General features: G+C 35.7%; 5 protein-coding genes and 1 pseudogene across 6 annotated transcripts; all 6 read left to right on the forward strand.

Moving 5' to 3' along the window:
• Positions 1-897: 897 nt before the first annotated feature.
• On the forward strand, positions 898-2,975 carry LOC103331916 ((+)-neomenthol dehydrogenase-like). Its single transcript, XM_016794366.2, has 4 exons — positions 898-1,057; positions 1,154-1,400; positions 1,908-1,982; positions 2,200-2,975. Exons 1-4 carry the CDS (start codon positions 1,038-1,040, stop codon positions 2,752-2,754), a joined length of 897 nt encoding a protein of 298 aa, XP_016649852.1. The 5' UTR covers positions 898-1,037; the 3' UTR covers positions 2,755-2,975.
• A 342-nt stretch (positions 2,976-3,317) lies between these two features.
• On the forward strand, positions 3,318-5,571 carry LOC103331876 ((+)-neomenthol dehydrogenase-like). The gene is made up of 4 exons (XM_016794367.2): positions 3,318-3,792; positions 3,915-4,161; positions 4,483-4,557; positions 4,777-5,571. Exons 1-4 carry the CDS (start codon positions 3,773-3,775, stop codon positions 5,329-5,331), a joined length of 897 nt encoding a protein of 298 aa, XP_016649853.2. The 5' UTR covers positions 3,318-3,772; the 3' UTR covers positions 5,332-5,571.
• A 1,272-nt stretch (positions 5,572-6,843) lies between these two features.
• LOC107880120 ((+)-neomenthol dehydrogenase-like) lies at positions 6,844-9,108 on the forward strand (annotated as a pseudogene). Its single transcript, XR_016127397.1, has 4 exons — positions 6,844-7,159; positions 7,258-7,504; positions 8,035-8,109; positions 8,300-9,108. The product of XR_016127397.1 is annotated as a (+)-neomenthol dehydrogenase-like (transcript).
• A 986-nt stretch (positions 9,109-10,094) lies between these two features.
• Positions 10,095-12,070, forward strand: LOC103331875 ((+)-neomenthol dehydrogenase-like). Its single transcript, XM_089053437.1, has 4 exons — positions 10,095-10,247; positions 10,358-10,604; positions 10,997-11,071; positions 11,245-12,070. Exons 1-4 carry the CDS (start codon positions 10,228-10,230, stop codon positions 11,794-11,796), a joined length of 894 nt encoding a protein of 297 aa, XP_088909563.1. The 5' UTR covers positions 10,095-10,227; the 3' UTR covers positions 11,797-12,070.
• Positions 12,071-13,373: 1,303 nt separating this feature from the next.
• On the forward strand, positions 13,374-15,800 carry LOC107880115 ((+)-neomenthol dehydrogenase-like). The gene is made up of 4 exons (XM_089053438.1): positions 13,374-13,562; positions 13,673-13,922; positions 14,321-14,395; positions 15,013-15,800. Exons 1-4 carry the CDS (start codon positions 13,543-13,545, stop codon positions 15,562-15,564), a joined length of 897 nt encoding a protein of 298 aa, XP_088909564.1. The 5' UTR covers positions 13,374-13,542; the 3' UTR covers positions 15,565-15,800.
• A 1,359-nt stretch (positions 15,801-17,159) lies between these two features.
• Positions 17,160-19,122, forward strand: LOC103331918 ((+)-neomenthol dehydrogenase-like). The gene is made up of 4 exons (XM_016794368.2): positions 17,160-17,315; positions 17,412-17,658; positions 18,051-18,125; positions 18,299-19,122. The coding sequence occupies exons 1-4, from the start codon at positions 17,296-17,298 to the stop codon at positions 18,848-18,850; spliced, it is 894 nt and encodes a 297-aa protein (XP_016649854.2). The 5' UTR covers positions 17,160-17,295; the 3' UTR covers positions 18,851-19,122.
• Positions 19,123-20,276: the final 1,154 nt, after the last annotated feature.

The following is a 20,276-nucleotide window of genomic DNA, read 5'->3' on the forward strand; positions in this document are numbered from 1 at the left end:
AGAATTTAGGGAATTCGATAGCGACAGGAATGCTCTTCTGTTATTTTCATTGAGATTTTCTTCTATATCTACAAATGAGAATGAAGCTATAGTTCTACAGGCAAAGCCTTGGCTAACAATTCGGTAAATAAAAGACTCCAGGAAGGTGTATGGAGAATTCCCTTCAACATGTGGGCTCCACTTTATCATCTTACAACAACATTAGGGGGTCTCACCCTCTTTTGAGTGTGCTACTGGTGCGGCGGTCCTATTTACGACTTTTTATCCCATCACAAGGTTGTGACAAGTAAATTAATATATATTTTTAAAAGTCAATTTCGGATTAAAAAACTAAGGTTAGGAAAAGACATAAAAGGGAGTGTGTGAGATCAGTCATTACGATATCCATGTTTCAACATGATATTATTATTTACATTACTAGTCAATCAGAAAAAGTAGGTGGAGCCTACATAAAGTTAGGAATTAAATCCTTTTAGGAGATTCAAGAGAACAAATCTATTAAAAATTCATTTTTTTACTCATTATATCGGATATTCTCATACAATTTTCAAATTTTCAAATTTATCATCTATTTTTACTGACAATAAGGACATTTTAATAATTAGCACAATTCCTACCCTAATTTCATATAGTTTAATAGACAACTTTAATAGAAATTTGGAATATAACTCCCCTCAATTCATATGATTTAGTAAATAATTTCAATAAAATATAGAATCTAATTCTCCTCAATCTAACCTCTCCTCAATTCAATTCCTCTTAATCCGTACATAAGATTAGTTGATTGTTGAGTTTAGTTAAGCACTTGCGTCACCACCCCCATTCTTTTCCTTCTAGAAAACGTTAGAAGCATCCTCAATCCAGTATTTATATAGGAACAAACGAATCAAAAAATTGATTCTTCTCATTATTATTTATTTGAATATAGACCTCCAAATTCAAAGGCTTTCCAAGAACATTACACTATAAAAGAAAAGAAGGCTCCTTCTTTTTAATTAATCTCAATTCTCACAGACCGTCCCGTTTCGAATATATCAATGGCAGAAGCAACAAAGAGGTAGCACTTTAAAGTCCTTTATGCTTTGAAGTACTGCTTCCATAACAATTTCTCACTATTTTTTGTGTTATGAATTTGGTGTTTGTGTTTTCTCAGGTATGCAGTTGTTACTGGAGCAAACAAAGGCATAGGATTGGAAACTGTGAGGCAATTGGCCTCAAATGGATTCACTGTAGTCTTGACTGCCAGAGATGAGAAAAGGGGTCTTGAAGCTGTTGAGAAACTCAAAGAATCTGGCCTCTCAGGTCAAGTGGTTTTTCATCAACTTGATGTGGCTAACCCTGCTACTGTTGCTTCCTTGGCAGAGTTTATCAAAACCCAGTTTGGAAAACTCGATATCTTGGTATGTGTATGATCATAGCTGCAGGTTTCTTGAAAAAGTTTCTGTCTTTTGAAATAATTATGTCTTAGGCGCACACAATATCCACACAGGTGAAGGATATATTAGAGACTGTAAAATTGAGTGGCTGATCCATATATTGCTTGCTTATTGTGACTACTTCCAGTCGTGGAAGATTTTACTATCAAATCTGACTCTATGTCTGTCACATTGTTTTTTTTTTTGTGTTTTGTGTGTGTGTGTGTGTGGAATTCTTTCCATATATATGCCATATGATCTCTCTCTGTACAATTTACAAGTACCCTAGAAAGATCAGTGGCTGGAGTTAAGGGGTTTGGGAAAGGCATAATTGTTGGCCTTTGTGGTTGGTTTGGTTGTAACAACAAAAGAGATTTATCCAAGTAATCAGAGGATCTACCTTCTTCCAATTAATTTCATTTTCTAGAAAAATTTTCAGTTCTTTTCTTTGCTAAAAGAACCCAAATAGTGAAACAGTTGGACTCTGCACAGGTGAACAATGCAGGGATTAGTGGACGCCAAGTAGACGGTGATGCTCTTAAAGCTGTAGTAGACTCTGGTGCCATGGTAAGTCTTTTGCATAATTTTTATCAATGGCTATCAAAAACTAAAAGCTTCAATGTATGTGCTTAATATGAATGTAAGTTCTCTTGATGTCTTCCTCTGTCTTGAAATATTTTCATTGTGATGTGCATGTCAAACTTTGATCACCATTTTTCTTGTTTGGGATGGGTGTAAGTGGTTGGCAATAGCCACCATAACAAGTTTGTTCTTACTGATGCAGGAAAGAGGAGAAGTTGATTGGAGTAAATTAAAGATAGGAACTTATGAGTTGGCAGAAGAATGCTTGCAAATAAACTACCATGGTGCTAAAAGAACAGCTGAAGCACTTATCCCACTCCTCCAGTTATCTGACTCACCGAGAATTGTTAATGTTTCCTCTTCCTTGGGGAAGTTAAAGAACATACCTAGTGATTGGGCTAAAGGAGTTTTTACTGATGCTGATAACCTAACAGAAGAGGGAGTAGGTGAGGTACTGACTGAGCTTCTAAAAGATTTCAAGGAGGGTTCACTTGAAAGTAAGGGCTGGCCTTCTTCTTTGTCTGCCTATATAGTCTCAAAAGCTGCGCTAAACGCATATACAAGGATTCTAGCAAAGAAGTACCCCGATATTCGTATCAATTCGGTATGCCCTGGCTTTGTCAAAACAGATCTAAACTCCAATGCCGGCGTCTTGCCTGTCGAAGAAGGTGGTGCCAGGGTTGTGAGGATAGCATTGCTGCCCAATGATGGCCCTTCTGGTTCCTTCTTTGTTGAGTATGAAGTGTCAGATCTTTGATTGAAAATGATCCATTTATGCAAATTTAATACATGTCACTTGTTGGGCAGCATCTTGAACTTTGATGTAATTTAAGTATATTTGGAACTAGCAGCGGATCCTTTTTAAGTTCTTTCTAGATTCAATAAGAGGATGGCATATATGATGCTTATTGTTGTAGCCACATTCAATTGTGCAACATTCTCTATCTAATAGTCCTCTATGATTGCATCTCTGTGAAATTATCTCCCACATCTGGAATTGATTGAAGGATCTGGTGCATTGTTTGTTTACATTTCTACTATTCATCTGGCTCTTGAACTCATGTTATCATTTGCATTGTTATACAGTCAGAAATTCTATGTGATTGATGTCCATCCTTTGATCGATATTATCGATGGTATATTGATAACATTTCGGTATATTTGGTTAGACATATGTCAGAGACAATGATATTGACACGTTATTGGCAATCCATCATTTAATTAAGAAATAAGTGTAGAGAAGAATTTATTATTCAATATTATGCAACTTAAATTGTAGTAGCACAATTGCGAACTTCTGCAGTCAATTGTTTAAAAAAAACAAAAAGACAACATAGGTCTCGTTAACAATTATGTAATTTTGGAGCGGTTAATTCACCAATCTTGCCGGCGAAACTGCTTCAGACATGGCATGTGGTTGATGGTTGAGTTAAGCTCTCTCTGCTCTGCCACCACCACCAAAATGCTTAAACAATGGGGGCGAATGGGGGCACTTGCGTCACCACCCCCATTCTTTTCCTTCTTTCTTAAAAGAAAAATCCAAACAAATGTTGTTTTCCCATCAGATTAGTTCTAGGAAACATTCGAAGCAAGCATCCTCTCTCCAGTATAGGAACAAACGAGTCTTAACAATTTTCTTGCTCTTATTATTATTTATTTGAATATAAAACTTGAAATGCAAAGGTTTTCCAATAACATTATATTACAACCCAAAACAAGGCTCCTTCTGTTAGTCTCATTTCTCACAGACAGACGATCCAATAAACGAATCAGCAATGGCAGAAGCAAGAAAGAGGTGGCACCTTAGAGTCCACGCCCTTTGATTACTTCTATAACAATTTCTCACTATTGTTTTTGTTTCCTTTTTGCCTTCCTATTTTTGTTATAAAATTGGTGCTTTTTCTTTTGTTTTTCCAGGTATGCAGTTGTTACTGGGGCAAACAAAGGCATAGGATTGGAAACTGTCAGGCAGTTGGCCTCAAAAGGATTCACTGTAGTGTTAACTGCCAGAGATGAGAAGAGGGGTCTTGAAGCTGTTGAGAAACTTAAAGAGTCTGGCCTCTCAGGTCAAGTGGTTTTTCATCAACTTGATGTGGCTAACCCTGCTAGTCTTGCTCCTTTGGCAGACTTCATCAAAACCCAGTTTGGGAAACTCGATATCTTGGTATGTATGATTATAGATGCAGGGTTAATGTAAAATTGAGTGATCTATATCTTGCTTATTGTGTCCATTTCCAGTTGTGGAAGATTTTACTTTGAAGCCTAAATCTAACTCTAACTATATGAAAGATCAGTGGCTGGAATTAAGTGGTGTGACAAAGTAGCATACTTATTGGCCTTCTTTGAAGGGCATTGGTTGGTTATAGCAGATAGTTTATCCAAGTAATCAAAGCATTACCAACCTTCTTTTAATTCCATCTTCTAGATGTTTTTTTCTTTGCTTTGCAAAGTAAAACAAATAGTGAAACAGTTGGACTCTTCACAGGTGAACAATGCAGGGATTGGTGGTAGCACAGCAGATCCTGATGCCTTTAGAGCTGTAGTAGAGTCTGGTGCCTTTGTAAGTCTTTCAGATAATTCTTATCAATAGCTACCAAAAACTTAAAGCTTTAATGTATGTGCTTAATGTGAAAATTTAAATTGATCTGTGGTTTGGCTTAATGCTATGGCAATTAGTAGGGGAAATGATCTGTGTTACATCACCAGTCTGGTATGATTCGGGTGGTTGTGTAATTAGTTGGCAATAGCCACCATAATAAGTTTGTTCTTACTGATCCAGGGAAGAGGAGAAGTTGATTGGAGTAAACTAAATACTGAAACTTATGAGTTGACAGAAGAATGCTTGCAGATAAACTATTATGGTGCTAAAAGAACAGCTGAAGCACTTATCCCACTCCTCCAGTTATCCGATTCACCGAGAATTGTTAATGTTTCGTCTTTCATGGGGAAGTTAAACAACATACCGAGCGGTTGGGCTAAAGGAGTTTTTACTGATGCAGAAAACCTAACAGAAGAGAGACTAGATGAGGTACTGGCTGAGCTTTTAAAAGACTTCAAGGAGGGTTCACTTGAAAGTAAGGGCTTTCCTTCTTCTTTGTCAGCCTATATAGTCTCAAAAGCTGCACTGAACTCATATACTAGGATTCTAGCAAAGAAGTACCCCACTTTTCGTATCAATTCAGTCTGCCCTGGCTTTGTCAAAACAGATATAAACTACAATGTCGGTGTCCTACCTGTCGAAGAAGGGGCTGCAAGGGTTATGAAGTTAGCATTGCTGCCCAATGATGGCCCTTCTGGTTCCTTCTTTGTTGAGTATGAAGTGTCAGATTTTTAATTGAAGATGATCCGTTTATGCAAATTAAATACATGTAATTTATTTGGCAGGATCTTGAATTTTTAATGTAACAAAGTGTATTTGGACCCAGCACCAGATCCTTTTTAAGTTCCTTCTACATTCAATATGACTCGAGGACAACATACAATAGTCCTGTATGATTGCATCTCTGTGAAATTATCTTCCACATATGGAATTGATTGAAGGATCTAATACATTGCTTGTTTACATTTCTACTTATCAACTGACTGTTGAACCCATATTATCATTTACATTATTATTCAATCAAAATTCTATGTGATTGATATCCGTTCTTTGATCGATACTATCGATAACATTTCTTTATATTTTGTTATGGATATATTGACAACAATTATATTAACACTTTATCCACAATTCTTTCATTAATTAAGAAATGACGTAGATATAGAGAAGAATTGATTATCCAACAATCCGTCAATCCCTCATTCCGTTAATATTATTGTATTCAATTGTTTAATAAAGAAAAAGACAATTGTCATGTTCAATGCAAAACTACTAAAGACTTCGCATGTTACGACTTTTTTGCCTGTACACTCCAATGGTGGTTGAGACCCTTTTAGGGCCCCCATTGGGGAAGCCCTTGTGAACATGTTGTTGAAAGGTCTCTCTGGTCTGTCAACGTGTGCACTTGCGTCACTACCTTCGTCCTTTTCCTTAACGAAAATTCTACAGACAAAAATCCAAGCAAATGCTGTTCCAACTTTCCTATTCAAATGATGTCATATCTCACTATATCTCACAAAACGCAGTTATTATTACTTTCATGACCCAAAAAAGAAGAAGTTACTTTTTCGTTTTCGGTTTTTTGCTATACCACTTTTTTGTCAATAAAGGCAAAATTGTACTTTTGTAAATCCAAACTAACCAACGCCATAATGGGCTTACTCATTGACTAAAAGCTAACAAAAATATAAAATCACTTGAGCAAGACCCAAAAGTATATAGGGTATTTAGAATATCTTAATTAGTGCACTTTTCACATGTAAGCTTATAAATAGGACTCGAAATATAGAAGAATTCTACAATAAATTTTAGGAAAAACTCAATTTGTCTTTCTGATTTAAAATAAGGAGTTAAATTTGTATTACGGATACTCCCCTGTTTATTTTACATTGAGAAATGGAAAATACAAATAACACCCACACAAAAAGCATAAATTCAATTCTTGAGCAGGACGGCCGCATGTGAATTCACACTCACAAAGAGTTAAGACCCACATTCAGAGGGTCTCACCCTTATTTGAGTGATACCGGTGCGGCGGTCCGGTTTAAGATTTTTTTCCTATCAAAAGGTGAAGGTTGCCACAAGTAAATTAATGTGTGCATTTTATATCTAGTGGGGATGAAAAAGTAAGGTGAGAAAAAGACAGAAAAGGTAAGATTTGTTTCTTATGAAATTAGTTGATCCATGTTTCTATAGGATATTATTATTTACATTATTAGTCAATTAGACTAATCAAAACCACCAGTCTTTGCATGCGAAACTGCTTACTCTGCCCTGCAACTGCCTTCACCAAAATTCTTTTCCTTAAAAATCTTAAAAACAAAATTTGGTCCCTCTGTCGCCACAATTTCCAATTACTGTTAGAAAACACTATAAGCATATAGGAACAAAAGAATCAACAATTTTCTTCTTCATATTATTTATTTGAATATGACCTCAAAATTCAAAGGCTTTCCAAGAACATTCACTATAAAAGAAAAGAAGGCTCCTTCTGTTTAACACACATCGCAATTCTCACAGACCGTCCCGTTTCGAATCTATCAATGGCAGAAGCAACAAAGAGGTAGCACTTTAGACTTCTTTATGCTTTGTTTCCCTGTCCGATTTCCAATCCCTTTAATTGTTTTTGTTTCTATGAATTTGGTGTTTGTGTTTTCTTAGGTATGCAGTTGTTACTGGAGCAAACAAAGGTATAGGATTGGAAACTGTAAGGCAGTTGGCCTTAAATGGGTTCACCGTAGTCTTAACTGCCCGAGATGAGAAGAGGGGTCTTGAAGCTGTTGATAAACTCAAAGAGTCTGGCCTCTCAGGTCAAGTGGTTTTTCATCAACTTGATGTGATTGACCCTGCTGCTCTTGCTTCTTTGGCAGACTTCATCAAAACCCAGTTTGGGAAACTCGATATCTTGGTATGTATATGAACATAGCTACAGGTTTCTTGAAAAAGTTTCTGTCTTTTGAATCTAACTCTTAATCCGAATGCGATTTAGTTGGAGGAGATGAAATATGGAATTGGAAAATAAAAATAGCAAACCAAGTAATAACTAGCTTAGTAATATCTTCAACAAGTTAATCTTTGAAATAATTAGAAGTCTTAGGCTTTTTGAAGAACAGAACAAGTCTCACATAACTACCAGTCTGCCACTCTGTTTTTGTTTCCTGGAATCTTTTCATATATGATATGATCCCTTTCTGTACAATTTATAAGTACCCTAGAAAGATCAGTGGCTGGAGTTACGGGGTTTGGCAAAGTGGCATAATTATTGGGCTTCTTTAAAGGGCATTGGCCTTTATGGTTAGTTTGGTTTTAACAACAAAGAGATTGTAAGAGTAATCAGAGTATCTATCAACTTTCTTTTCCTTTCATTTTCTATAAAGATTTTCTGTTCTTTTCTTTGCTAAAAGAAAACAGATAGTGAAACAGTTGGACTCTGCACAGGTGAACAATGCAGGGATTGGTGGAAGCATAGTAGATGGTGATGCTTTTAAAGCTTCTGTAGCCTCCGGTGCCACGGTAAGTCTTTTGCACAATTTTTTTATCAATAGCTATAAAAAAACTATAAGCTTCAATGTATGTGCCGAAGTGAGAATTTAAACTGATCTGTGATTTGGCATACTTTAATCAACGTTTTTCTTGTTTGGGGTGCGTGTGTAAGTGGTGGGCAATAGGCACCATAATAATAAGTTTGTTTTTGCTGATACAGGAAATAGGAGGAGTTGATTTTAGTAAACTAGTGACTGAAACTTATGAGTTAACAGAAGAATGCTTGCAAATAAACTATTATGGTGCTAAAAGAACAGCTGAAGCACTTATCCCACTCCTCCAGTTATCCGATTCACCGAGAATTGTTAATGTTTCGTCTTCCATGGGGAAGTTAAACAACATACCGAGCGGTAGGGCTAAAGGAGTTTTTACTGATGCAGAAAACCTAACAGAAGAGAGACTAGATGAGGTACTGACTGAGCTTTTAAAAGCCTTCAAGGAGGGTTCACTTGAAAGTAAGGGCTTTCCTTCTTCTATGTCAGCCTATATAGTCTCAAAAGCTGCACTGAACGCATATACAAGGATTTCTAGCAAAGAAGTACCCCACTTTTCGTATCAATTCGGTCTGCCCTGGCTTTGTCAAAACAGATATAAACTACAATGTCGGTGTCCTACCTGTCGAAGAAGGGGCTGCAAGGGTTATGAATTTAGCATTGCTGCCCAATGATGGCCCTTCTGGCTCCTTCTTCGTTGAGTATGAAGTGTCAGATTTTTAATTGAAGATGATCCATTTATGCAAATTAAATACATGTCATTTATTTGGCAGGATCTTGAATTTTTAATGTAACAAATTATATTTGGAACTAGCACCAGATCCTTTTGAAGTTCTTTCTACATTCAATATGACTCGAGGACGACATACAATGTCAATAGTCCTGTATGATTGCAATTTGCATCTCTGTGAAATTATTTTCCACATCTGGAGTTGATTGAAGGATCTAATACATTGCTTGTTTACATTTCTACTTATCAACTGGTTCTTGAACCCGTATTATCATTTACATTATTATTCAACCAGAAATTCTACGTGATTGATATCCGTCCTTTGATCGATACTATCGATAACATTTTAGTATATTTTGTTATAGATATGTTGACAACAATTATATTAATACTTTATCGACAATCTGTCATAATTTAAGAAATAATGTAGGGATAGAGAAGAATTGATTATCCAACAATCCGTCAATCCGTCAATCCATCAATATTATTGTATTCAATTGTTTAATAAAGAAAAAAGACAATTGGTATGTTCAATGCAAAACTACTTACGACTTTGCATGCTACGACTTTTTTGCCTATATACTCCAACGGTGGTTGAGCCCCTTTTAGGGGCCCCATTGGGGAAGTACTCGACAGGTTGTTGAAAGGTCTCTCTGGTCTGTCAACGTGTGCACTTGCGTCACTACCTTCATCCTTTTCCTTAATACTCCAAGCTAGGGGTGACATTTTAAACCGAAAAACCGAAAAATCGCAAAAATCAACCGTAGTTCATTTGATTTTCAAAATTGACAGGATGATGAAGTTGAATTTTACAAGGAAAAAGTTCTTCAAATCCACTCACCACCAACACTTGAGTTTGTAACTTTAGTTTGTAACATTGGTGCATTGCATTTTCCTTTTAGTTTGTAACTTTAATTAACTTTGAATTTGATTTTTCTTTTTTGTTGTAACTTTAATTCATTTTGCTTTGCATTTTCCTTTTGGTTTATAACTTTAAAGGATTTGGAATTGGAATGCTTGAGAAGTTTAACTTTAATTGGAATGCTTAGAATTGTAACTTTAATTTTCTTAGGTTGTGAATGCTTGAGAAGTTGATGAGATTGTGAATTTATATATGTTTGAGAAATTGAGGTTGTGTATTTATTTATTTAGGTTGTGAATTTATATTTTTGTGAATGTTTGAGAACTTGCGGTTTGAGTAAAAATTCCGGTTACCACCTACTCCAAGCAAATGGTGTTCCATCTTTCCCATTCAATGACTTCTAGAAAACATTACGGCTTTTCAAGAACATTTTACTATAAAACAAAAGAAGCCTCCTTCTATTTAGTCTTATTTCTCACAGACCGTCCCATATCGAATCATCAATGGCAGAAGCAACAAAGAGGTAGCACTTTAGAGTCCTTTATGCTTTGGTTCCTTGTCACATCTCCATTCCCTCTCATTGTTTCTGCTTATCATTTTTGTGTTATGAATTTGGTGTTTTTGTTTTTCCAGGTATGCAGTTGTTACTGGGGCAAACAAAGGCATAGGATTGGAAACTGTGAGGCAATTGGCCTCAAATGGATTCACTGTAGTCTTAACTGCCAGAGATGAGAAAAGGGGTCTTGAAGCTGCTAAGAAACTCAAAGAGTCTGGCCTCTCAGGTCAAGTGGTTTTCCATCAACTTGATGTGGCTAACCCTGCTACTGTTGCTTCCTTGGCAGAGTTCATCAAAACCCAGTTTGGGAAACTCGATATCTTGGTATGTGTATGATCATCTGCAGGTGTCTTGAAAAAGTTTTGGTCTTTTGAAATAATTAAAAGTCTCAGGCTTACACAATATCCACACAGGTGAAGGTTACATTAGAGACTGTAAAATTGATCATATCATGCTTGCTTATTGATCATCCACTTCCAGTTGTGGAAGATTTTACTTTTTAAGTCTAACTAGATGATATGAACCCTCTGTACAATTTACGAGTACCCTAGAAAGATCAGTGGCTGGAGTAAGGGATTTGGCAATGCCTTGATGGTTGGTTATAGAACCAAATAGATTATCTTAGTAACCCGAGGATCTACCAACTTTCTTTTAATTGCATTTTCTATTTTCTTCGCTAAATTATAATAGATAGTGAGACAGTTGGCTTTGCACAGGTGAACAATGCAGGGATTGGGGGAGCCATAGGAGATGCTGATGCCTTTATAGCTTTATTAAACTCTTTGGAAATGGTAAGTCTTTCGAATTAATTTTTTCAATAGCTATCAAAACCTGAAAGTTTCAATGTATGGCTTGAAAAATTTTCATTGTGATGTTCATTTCAATCTTTGGTCAACATTTTTCTTGTTTGTGGTGGGTGTGGGCTTTAGAGACCATAATAATAAGTTTGTTCTTACTGATACAGGGGAGAGGAGAAGTTGGTAGTAAACTAATGACTGAAACTTATGAGTTAACAGAAGAATGCTTGCAAATAAACTATTATGGTGCTAAAAGAACAGCTGAAGCACTTATCCCACTCCTCCAGTTATCTGACTCACCCAGAATTGTTAATGTTTCGTCTTCCCTGGGGAAGTTAATGCATATACCAAGCCATTGGGCTAAAGGAGTTTTTACAGATGCCGAAAACCTAACAGAAGAGAGAGTAGATGAGGTACTGACCGAGCTTCTAAAAGATTTCAAGGAGGGTTCACTTGAAAGTAAGGGCTGGCCTTCTCGTTTGTCTGCCTATGTAGTCTCGAAAGCTGCACTGAACGCATATACAAGGATTCTAGCAAAGAAGTACCCCACTTTTCGTATCAATTCGTTATGCCCTGGCTTTGTCAAAACAGATATAACCTACAATACCGGTGTCCTAACTGTCGAAGATGGGGCTGCAAGGGTTATGAAGTTAGCATTGCTGCCCAATGATGGCCCTTCTGGCTCCTTCTTTGCTCACAATGAAGTGTCAGATTTTTAATTGAAGATGATCCATTTATGAAAATTAAATACATGTCATTTATTTGTCAGGATCTTGAACTTTTAATGTAACAAAGTATATTTGGACCGAGCAACAGATCCTTTTTAAGTTCTTTCTACATTCAACATGACTCGGGGATGGCATAGATTCAATAGTCCTGTATGATTGCATCTCTAATACATTGCTTGTTTACATTTCTACTTATCAACTGGCTCTTGAACCCATATTATCATTTACATTATTATAATAAGAAATTCTATGTGATTTATGTCCATCCTTTGATCGAAATTATCAATATCATTTCGGTATATACTTCTTATGGACATGTTGACAACAATTATATTAACACATTATCGACAATCCGTTATTAATTAAGAAATGACGTAGGTGTGCAGAAGAATTGAACATTCAATTGTTTAATAAAGATAAAGACAACATGGTCTCTTTAACAATCATGTTATTGGATTGGAGCAGCCAAATTCACCAATGTTAAATGCAAAACTACTTGAGACTTGGCATGTTATGAACAACTTGGGCACTTGCGTCACTAGCCCCCTCTTTTTCCTTAATACTCCAAAACAAAAATCCAAGCAAATGTTGTTCCATCTTTCCCATTCAATGACTTCTAGAAAACATTATAGGAACAAACGAATCGATTTGAATATAATACTCAAAATATAAAGGCTTTCCAACAACTTTACGTTATAAAAGAAAATAAGGCTCCTTCTGTTTAGTCTCATTTCTCACCCCTGATTTTTTCCGAGAAAGATACATTTAGGCTTTTACTATCTTCTTATTCATTCATATTGTGGATGCAATGATGTCATATCTCACTATATCTCACCATACCCAGTTATTAACTTATTATTACTTTCATGACCAAAACAAAATAGTTACTTTTACGTTTTTCTTTTTTTGCTATACCACTTTTTTTGTCATAAGGGCAAAATTGTACTTTCTTAAATCCAAACTAACAAAGGCCATAATGGGTTTACTCTTTGACTAAAAATTAACAAAAATATAAAATCACTTGAGCAAGACCCAAAAGTATCTAGGTTTCTTTAGAAGAACTTAATTAGTGCACTTTTCACATGTAAGCCCATAAATAAGGTTCGAAATATAGAAGAATTCTACAATACATTTTAGGAAAAACTCCATTTGCCTTTCGGTATCAAAATAAGGAGTTAAATTCCTATTACATATACTCTTATGTTTACTTCATCTACTATATTCTAATTGCCCCAATAATATCTATATTCCGATGTGCAGACATTGCTTATCACGTGCGTACATCCCCATCATTGACTTACGCTAGCTCTTCAATTACTCATGTAGATTTATTTTTTTCAAGTGCCCACAGAGATAAGACTTCCATATATAGGGCTCACCTCAATTAAAAATGTAGCTAGTAAAGTGGTATACGATTGTTTTTATATATGCTCTCAAATATTTAATTTTGCAAAAATAATGCATCCAACTAACTCAACCAAAAAAGTTGCATCCAATTAATGATGTTCTTGGAATATTGATACTCACTATCTTCATCCTTTTCCTTAATACTCCAAGCAAATGTTGTTCCATCTTTCCCATTCAATGACTTCTAGAAAACATTACAGGCAAAGCATTCTTTTCTTTCTCCAGTATAGGAACAAACGGCTTTTCAAGAACATTTTACTATAAAACAAAAGAAGAAGCCTCCTTCTGTTTAGTCTCATTTCTCACAGACCGTCCCATATCGAATCATCAATGGCAGAAGCAACGAAGAGGTAGCACTTCAGAGTCCTTTATGCTTTGGTTCCTTGTCACATCTCCATTCCCTCTCATTGTTTCTGCTTATCATTTTTGTGTTATGAATTTGGTGTTTTTGTTTTTCCAGGTATGCAGTTGTTACTGGGGCAAACAAAGGCATAGGATTGGAAACTGTGAGGCAATTGGCCTCAAATGGATTCACTGTAGTCTTACCTGCCAGAGATGAGAAAAGGGGTCTTGAAGCTGCTAAGAAACTCAAAGAGTCTGGCCTCCCAGGTCAAGTGGTTTTTCATCAACTTGATGTGGCTAACCCTGCTACTGTTGCTTCCTTGGCAGAGTTCATCAAAACCCAGTTTGGGAAACTGATATCTTGGTATGTGTATGATCATAGCTGCAGGTTTCTTGAAAAAGTTTTGGTCTTTTGAAATAATTAAAAGTCTCAGGCTTACACAATATCCACACAGGTGAAGGTTACATTAGAGACTGTAAAATTGATCATATCATGCTTGCTTATTGATCATCCACTTCCAGTTGTGGAAGATTTTACTTTTTAAGTCTAACTAGATGATATGAACCCTCTATACAATTTACGAGTACCCTAGAAAGACAGTGGCTGGAGTTAAGGGATTTGGCAATGCCTTGATGGTTGGTTATAGAACCAAATAGATTATCGAAGTAACCCGAGGATCTACCAACTTTCTTTTAATTGCATTTTCTACATTTTTCTTTTCTTTTCTAAATTAAAATAGATAGTGAGACAGTTGGCTCTGCACAGGTGAACAATGCAGGGATTGGTGGAGCCACAGGAGATGCTGATGCCTATATAGCTTTATTAAAGTCTTCGGAAATGGTAAGTCTTTCGAATTAATTTTTTCAATTGCTATCAAAACCTAAGAGGTTCAATGTATGGCTGTAATGTGGATTCGGGAGTGTGCTATTTTGCCTCTGCGCCTATCTGGATTAGCTCCTTCTTGATTGATGATATGTTAGGGGTTGTTAGAACCCGTTTAGTTTGTGCTGGCAGTTCGTAGTCTGTTTGTTTTGGGGTTTGATCCCCCCTAGTTCATAAAATAAAAAAAATAAAAAAAACCTTCAATGTTTGTGCTAATGTGAAAATTTCAATTGATCTCTGGTTTGGCCAAAGATCTGTTTCGCTTAGTGCTTTGCCGTTTTTAGTCGGGGAAATGATCTGATTAATTGATTTGGGAGTTTTCCAATAAGCTGCTACCTTTCTGGATTTACTTATCTCACCTGATAAATCTTTCTGCGCTCTATCCATATTTTTTTTTTGAAGCCCTTTGCTATAAATAAAATAAATTATGCACATAAGTTATCATGCTTTCTTCCTCTCTAGCTTGAAAATTTTTCATTGTGATGTGCATGTCAAACTTTTATCAACATTTTTCTTGTTTGTGGTGGGTGTGGGCTATAGAGACCATAATAATAAGTCTGTTCTTACTGATACAGGGGAGAGGAGAAGTTGGTAGTAAACTATGGACTGAAACTTATGAGTTAACAGAAGAATGCTTGCAAATAAACTATTATGGTGCTAAAAGAACAGCTGAAGCACTTATCCCACTCCTCCAGTTATCTGACTCACCGAGAATTGTTAATGTTTCGTCTTTCCTGGGGAAGTTAATGCATATACCAAGCCATTGGGCTAAAGGAGTTTTTACAGATGCCGAAAACCTAACAGAAGAAAGAATAGATGATGTACTGAGTGAGCTTCTAAAAGACTTCAAGGAGGGTTCATTTGAAAGTAAGGGCTGGCCTTCTCCTTTGTCTGCCTATGTAGTCTCAAAAGTTGCACTGAACGCATATACAAGGATTCTAGCAAAGAAGTACCCCACTTTTCGAATCAATTCGTTATGCCCTGGCTCTGTCAAAACAGATATAACCTACAATGCCGGTGTCCTGCTTGTCGAAGAAGGGGCTGCAAGGGTTATGAAGTTAGCATTGCTGCCCAATGATGGTCCTTCTGGCTCCTTCTTTGTTCAGTATGAAGTGTCAGATTTTTAATTGAAGATGATCCATTTATGCAAATTAATTACATGTCATTTATTTGGTAGGATCTTGAACTTTTAATGTAACAAAGTATATTTGGACCCAGCAACAGATCATTTTTAAGTTCTTTCTTCATTCAACATGACTCGAGGATGGCATAGATTAAATAGTCCTGTATGATTGCATCTCTATGAAATTATCTTCCACATCTGGAATTGATTGAAGGATCTAATACATTGCTTGTTTACATATCTACTTCTCAATTGGCTCTTGAATCCATATTATCATTTACATTATTATAATAAGAAATTCTATGTGATTGATGTCCATCCTTTGATCGAAATTATCAATATCATTTCGGTATATACTTCTTATGGATATGTTGACAACAATTATATTAACACGTTATTGACAATCCGTTATTAATTAAGAATTAATGTAGGTGTACAGAAGAATTGAACATTCAATTGTTTGTTTAATAAAGAAAAAGACAACATGTGTCTCTTTAACAATCATGTTATTGGATTGGAGCAGCCAAATTCACCAATGTTAAATGCAAAACTACTTGAGACTTGGCATGTTATGAACAACGTGGGCACTTGCGTCACTAGCCCCCTCTTTTTCCTTAATACTCCAAAACAAAAATCCAAGCAAATGTTGTTCCATCTTTCCCATTCAATGACTTGTAGAAAACATTATAATACCCAAAATACAAAAGCTTTCCAAGTACTTCACGTTATAAAAGAAAATAAGGCTCCTTATGTTTAGTCTCATTTCCTACCCTTGCTTTTTTCCTAGAAAGATACATTTAGGCTTTTACCATCTTCTTATTCATTCATGTTGTGTATGCAATGATGTCATATCTCAAAAATAAAAATGTTGTGCATGCAATGATGTCATATCTCACTATATCTCACCAAACCCAGTTATTAACTTATTATTACTTTCATGACCAAAAAAGAAGAAGTTACTTTTACGTTTTTCATTTTTTGCTATACCACTTTTTTGTCAATAAGGGCAAAATTGTACTTTCCTAAATCCAATCTAACAAAGGCCATAAGGGGCTTACTCATTGACTAAAAGCTAACAAAAATATAAAATCACTTGAGGAAGACCCAAAAGTTTATAGGCTCTTTAGAAGATCTTAATTAGTGCACTTTTCACGTATAAGTCCATAAATAGGGCCCGAAATGTAGAAGAATTCTACAACACATCTTAGGAAAAACTCCATTTGCCTTTTGGAATCAAAATAAGGAGTTAAATTCCTATTATAGATACTCCTATGTTTACTTCACATGGAGGAATGAAAATGCGAGTGGCACCCACAAAAAGACAGGAATTTGGAATCTTAACTTCCATCAATCCATATGATTTAATAAACAACTTCAATAGGAATCTAGAATCTAATTCTCCTCAATCTAACTCCTCATCAATTCAATTCATCCTCAATTCTATTCCTCCTAATCTTATTACGGATTAGTAAACATGCCATACAATTAGTTGATGGTTGAGTTGAGTTAAGCACTTGCGTCACCACCCCTGTTCTTTTCCTTCTAGAAAACATCCAGTATTTATATGGGAACAAACGAATCAAAAAATTTCTTCTTCTCATTATTATTTATTTGAATATAGACCTCAAAAAATTCAAAGGCTTTCCAAGAACATTACACTATAAAAGAAAAGAAGGCTCCTTCCTTCTTTTAATTAATCTCAATTCTCACAAACCGTCCCGTTTCGAATATATCAATGGCAGAAGAAAAAAAGAGGTAGCACTTTAAAGTCCTCTATGCTTTGAAGTACTGCTTCCATAACAATTTCTCACTATTTTTTGTGTTATGAATTTGGTGTTTGTGTTTTCTCAGGTATGCAGTTGTTACTGGAGCAAACAAAGGCATAGGATTGGAAACTGTGAGGCAATTGGCCTCAAATGGATTCACTGTAGTCTTAACTGCCAGAGATGAGAAAAGGGGTCTTGAAGCTGCAGAGAAACTCAAGGAGTCTGGCCTCTCAGGTCAAGTGGTTTTTCATCAACTTGATGTGGCTAACCCTGCTACTGTTGCTTCCTTGGCAGAGTTCATCAAAACCCAGTTTGGGAAACTCGATATCTTGGTATGTGTATGATCATAGCTGCAGGTTTCTTGAAAAAGTTTTGGTCTTTTGAAATAATTAAAAGTCTCAGGCTTACACAATATCCACACAGGTGAAGGTTACATTAGAGACTGTAAATTTATCATATCATGCTTGCTTATTGTGTCCACTTCCAGTTGTGGAAGATTTTACTTCTTAAGTCTAACTAGATTATATGAACCCTCTGTACAATTTACAAGTACCCTAGAAAGATCAGTGGCTGGAGTTAAGGGATTTGGCAATGCCCTGATGGTTGGGTATAGAACCATATAGATTATCTTAGTAACCCGAGGATCTACCAACTTTCTTTTAATTGCATTTTCTATTTTCTTTGCTAAATTAAAATAGATAGTGAGACAGTTGGCTTTGCACAGGTGAACAATGCAGGGATTAGTGGAGCCATCGGAGATGCTGATGCCCTTATAGCTTTAGTAAAGTCTTTGGTAATGGTAAGTCTTTCGAATTAAATTTTTCAATAGCCATCAAAACCTGAAAGTTTCAATGTATGGCTTGAAAAATTTTCATTGTGATGTTCATTTCAAACTTTGGTCAACATTTTTCTTGTTTGTGGTGGGTGTGGGCTATAGAGACCATAATAATAAATTTGTTTTTACTGATACAGGGGAGAGGAGAAGTTGGTAGTAAACTAATGACTGAAACTTATGAGTTAACAGAAGAATGCTTGCAAATAAACTATTATGGTGCTAAAAGAACAGCTGAAGCACTTATCCCACTCCTCCAGTTATCTGACTCACCCAGAATTGTTAATGTTTCGTCTTCCATGGGGAAGTTAATGCGCATACCAAGCCACTGGGCTAAAGGAGTTTTTACAGATGCCGAAAACCTAACAGAAGAGAGAGTAGATGAGGTACTGACCGAGCTTCTAAAAGATTTCAAGGAGGGTTCACTTGAAAGTAAGGGCTGGCCTTCTCGTTTGTCTGCCTATATAGTCTCGAAAGTTGCACTGAACGCATATACAAGGATTCTAGCAAAGAAGTACCCCACTTTTCGTATCAATTCGTTATGCCCTGGCTTTGTCAAAACAGATCTAAACTACAATGCCGGTGTCCTACCTGTCGAAGATGGGGCTGCAAGGGTTATGAAGTTAGCATTGCTGCCCAATGATGGCCCTTCTGGCTCCTTCTTTGATCACTATGAAGTGTCAGATTTTTAATTGAAGATGATCCATTTATGCAAATTAAATACATGTCATTTATTTGGCAGGATCTTGAACTTTTAATGTAACAAAGTATATGGACCCAGCAATAGATCCTTTTTAAGTTCTTTCTACATTCAACATGACTCGGGGATGGCATAGATTCAATAGTTCTGTATGATTGCATCCCTAATACATTGCTTGTTTACATTTCTACTTATCAACTGGCTCTTAAACCCATATTATCATTTACATTATTATAATAAGAAATTCTATGTGATTGATGTCCATCCTTTGATCGAAATTATCAATATCATTTCGGTATATACTTCTTATGGACATGTTGACAATAATTATATTAACACGTTATTGACAATCCGTTATTAATTAAGAAATGACGTAGGTGTACTGAAGAATTGAACATTCAATTGTTTGTTTAATAAAGAAAAAGACAACATGAGTCTCTTTAACAATCATGTTATTGGATTGGAGCAGCCAAATTCACCAATGTCAAATGCAAAACTACTTCAGACTTGGCATGTTATGAACAACGTGGGCACTTGCGTCACTAGCCCCCTCTTTTTTCTTAATACTCCAAAATAAAAATCCAAGCAAATGTTGTTCCATCTTTCCCATTCAATGACTTCTAGAAAACATTATAGGAACAAACGAATCGATTTGAATATAATACTCAAAATACATAAGCTTCCCAACAACTTCACGTTATAAAAAATTTATTAAAAAAAAAAAAAAAAAAAGGCTCCTTCTGTTTACGTTATAAAAGAATAAGGCTTTCCAACAACTTTACGTTATGAAAGATACATTTAGGCTTACCATCTTATTCATTCATATTGTGTATGCAATGAGGTCATATCTCAAAAATAAAAATGTTGTGCATGCAATGATGTCATATCTCACTATATCTCACCAAACCCAGTTATTAACTTATTATTACTTTCATGACCAAAAAAAAAAAATAGTTACTTTTATTTTTTTCTTTTTTTGCTATATCACTTTTTTGCCAATAAGGGCAAAAGTGTACTTTCCTAAATCCAATCTAACAAAGGACATAATTGCTTTCCTCATTGACTAAAAACTAATAAAAATATAAAATCACTTGAGCAAGACCCAAAAGTATATAGGCTCTTTAGAAGATCTTAATTAGTGCACTTTTCATATGTAAGTGCATAAATAAGGTCCGAAATACAGAAGAATTCAACAATATATCCTAGGAAAAACTCCGTTTGCCTTTTGGAATCAAAATAAGGAGTTAAATTCCTATTACAGATACTCCTATTGGTCCAAAGAGATAATATTCCGTTGTGATTCCAGATTAATTAGCTATACGTGGAAGGATATTGTCCGCGTACTCATTCGTCCCCACCCAGCAGCTTAGCTTACAAAAGCATAAGATAATCATTAGATTTGCATAATGGTAAACATT

This window comes from Prunus mume, linkage group LG5, assembly GCF_029339155.1.
Source record: "Prunus mume cultivar Tortuosa linkage group LG5, ASM2933915v1, whole genome shotgun sequence".
In the NCBI taxonomy this organism is placed as follows: Eukaryota; Viridiplantae; Streptophyta; class Magnoliopsida; order Rosales; family Rosaceae; genus Prunus; species Prunus mume.

Coding starts and splice junctions, on each gene's coding strand:
- LOC107880115 (XM_089053438.1), top strand. CDS start 13,543: ATGGCAGAAGCAACGAAGAG. Junction 13,923..14,320: donor GGAAACTGATATCTTGGTAT/GTGTATGATCAT, acceptor GGCTCTGCACAG/GTGAACAATGCAGGGATTGG. Junction 14,396..15,012: donor TATTAAAGTCTTCGGAAATG/GTAAGTCTTTCG, acceptor TTACTGATACAG/GGGAGAGGAGAAGTTGGTAG.
- LOC103331876 (XM_016794367.2), top strand. CDS start 3,773: ATGGCAGAAGCAAGAAAGAG. Junction 3,793..3,914: donor ATGGCAGAAGCAAGAAAGAG/GTGGCACCTTAG, acceptor TTGTTTTTCCAG/GTATGCAGTTGTTACTGGGG. Junction 4,558..4,776: donor TAGTAGAGTCTGGTGCCTTT/GTAAGTCTTTCA, acceptor TTACTGATCCAG/GGAAGAGGAGAAGTTGATTG.
- LOC103331918 (XM_016794368.2), top strand. CDS start 17,296: ATGGCAGAAGAAAAAAAGAG. Junction 17,659..18,050: donor TTGGGAAACTCGATATCTTG/GTATGTGTATGA, acceptor GGCTTTGCACAG/GTGAACAATGCAGGGATTAG. Junction 18,126..18,298: donor TAGTAAAGTCTTTGGTAATG/GTAAGTCTTTCG, acceptor TTACTGATACAG/GGGAGAGGAGAAGTTGGTAG.
- LOC103331875 (XM_089053437.1), top strand. CDS start 10,228: ATGGCAGAAGCAACAAAGAG. Junction 10,248..10,357: donor ATGGCAGAAGCAACAAAGAG/GTAGCACTTTAG, acceptor TTGTTTTTCCAG/GTATGCAGTTGTTACTGGGG. Junction 10,605..10,996: donor TTGGGAAACTCGATATCTTG/GTATGTGTATGA, acceptor GGCTTTGCACAG/GTGAACAATGCAGGGATTGG.
- LOC103331916 (XM_016794366.2), top strand. CDS start 1,038: ATGGCAGAAGCAACAAAGAG. Junction 1,058..1,153: donor ATGGCAGAAGCAACAAAGAG/GTAGCACTTTAA, acceptor GTGTTTTCTCAG/GTATGCAGTTGTTACTGGAG. Junction 1,401..1,907: donor TTGGAAAACTCGATATCTTG/GTATGTGTATGA, acceptor GACTCTGCACAG/GTGAACAATGCAGGGATTAG.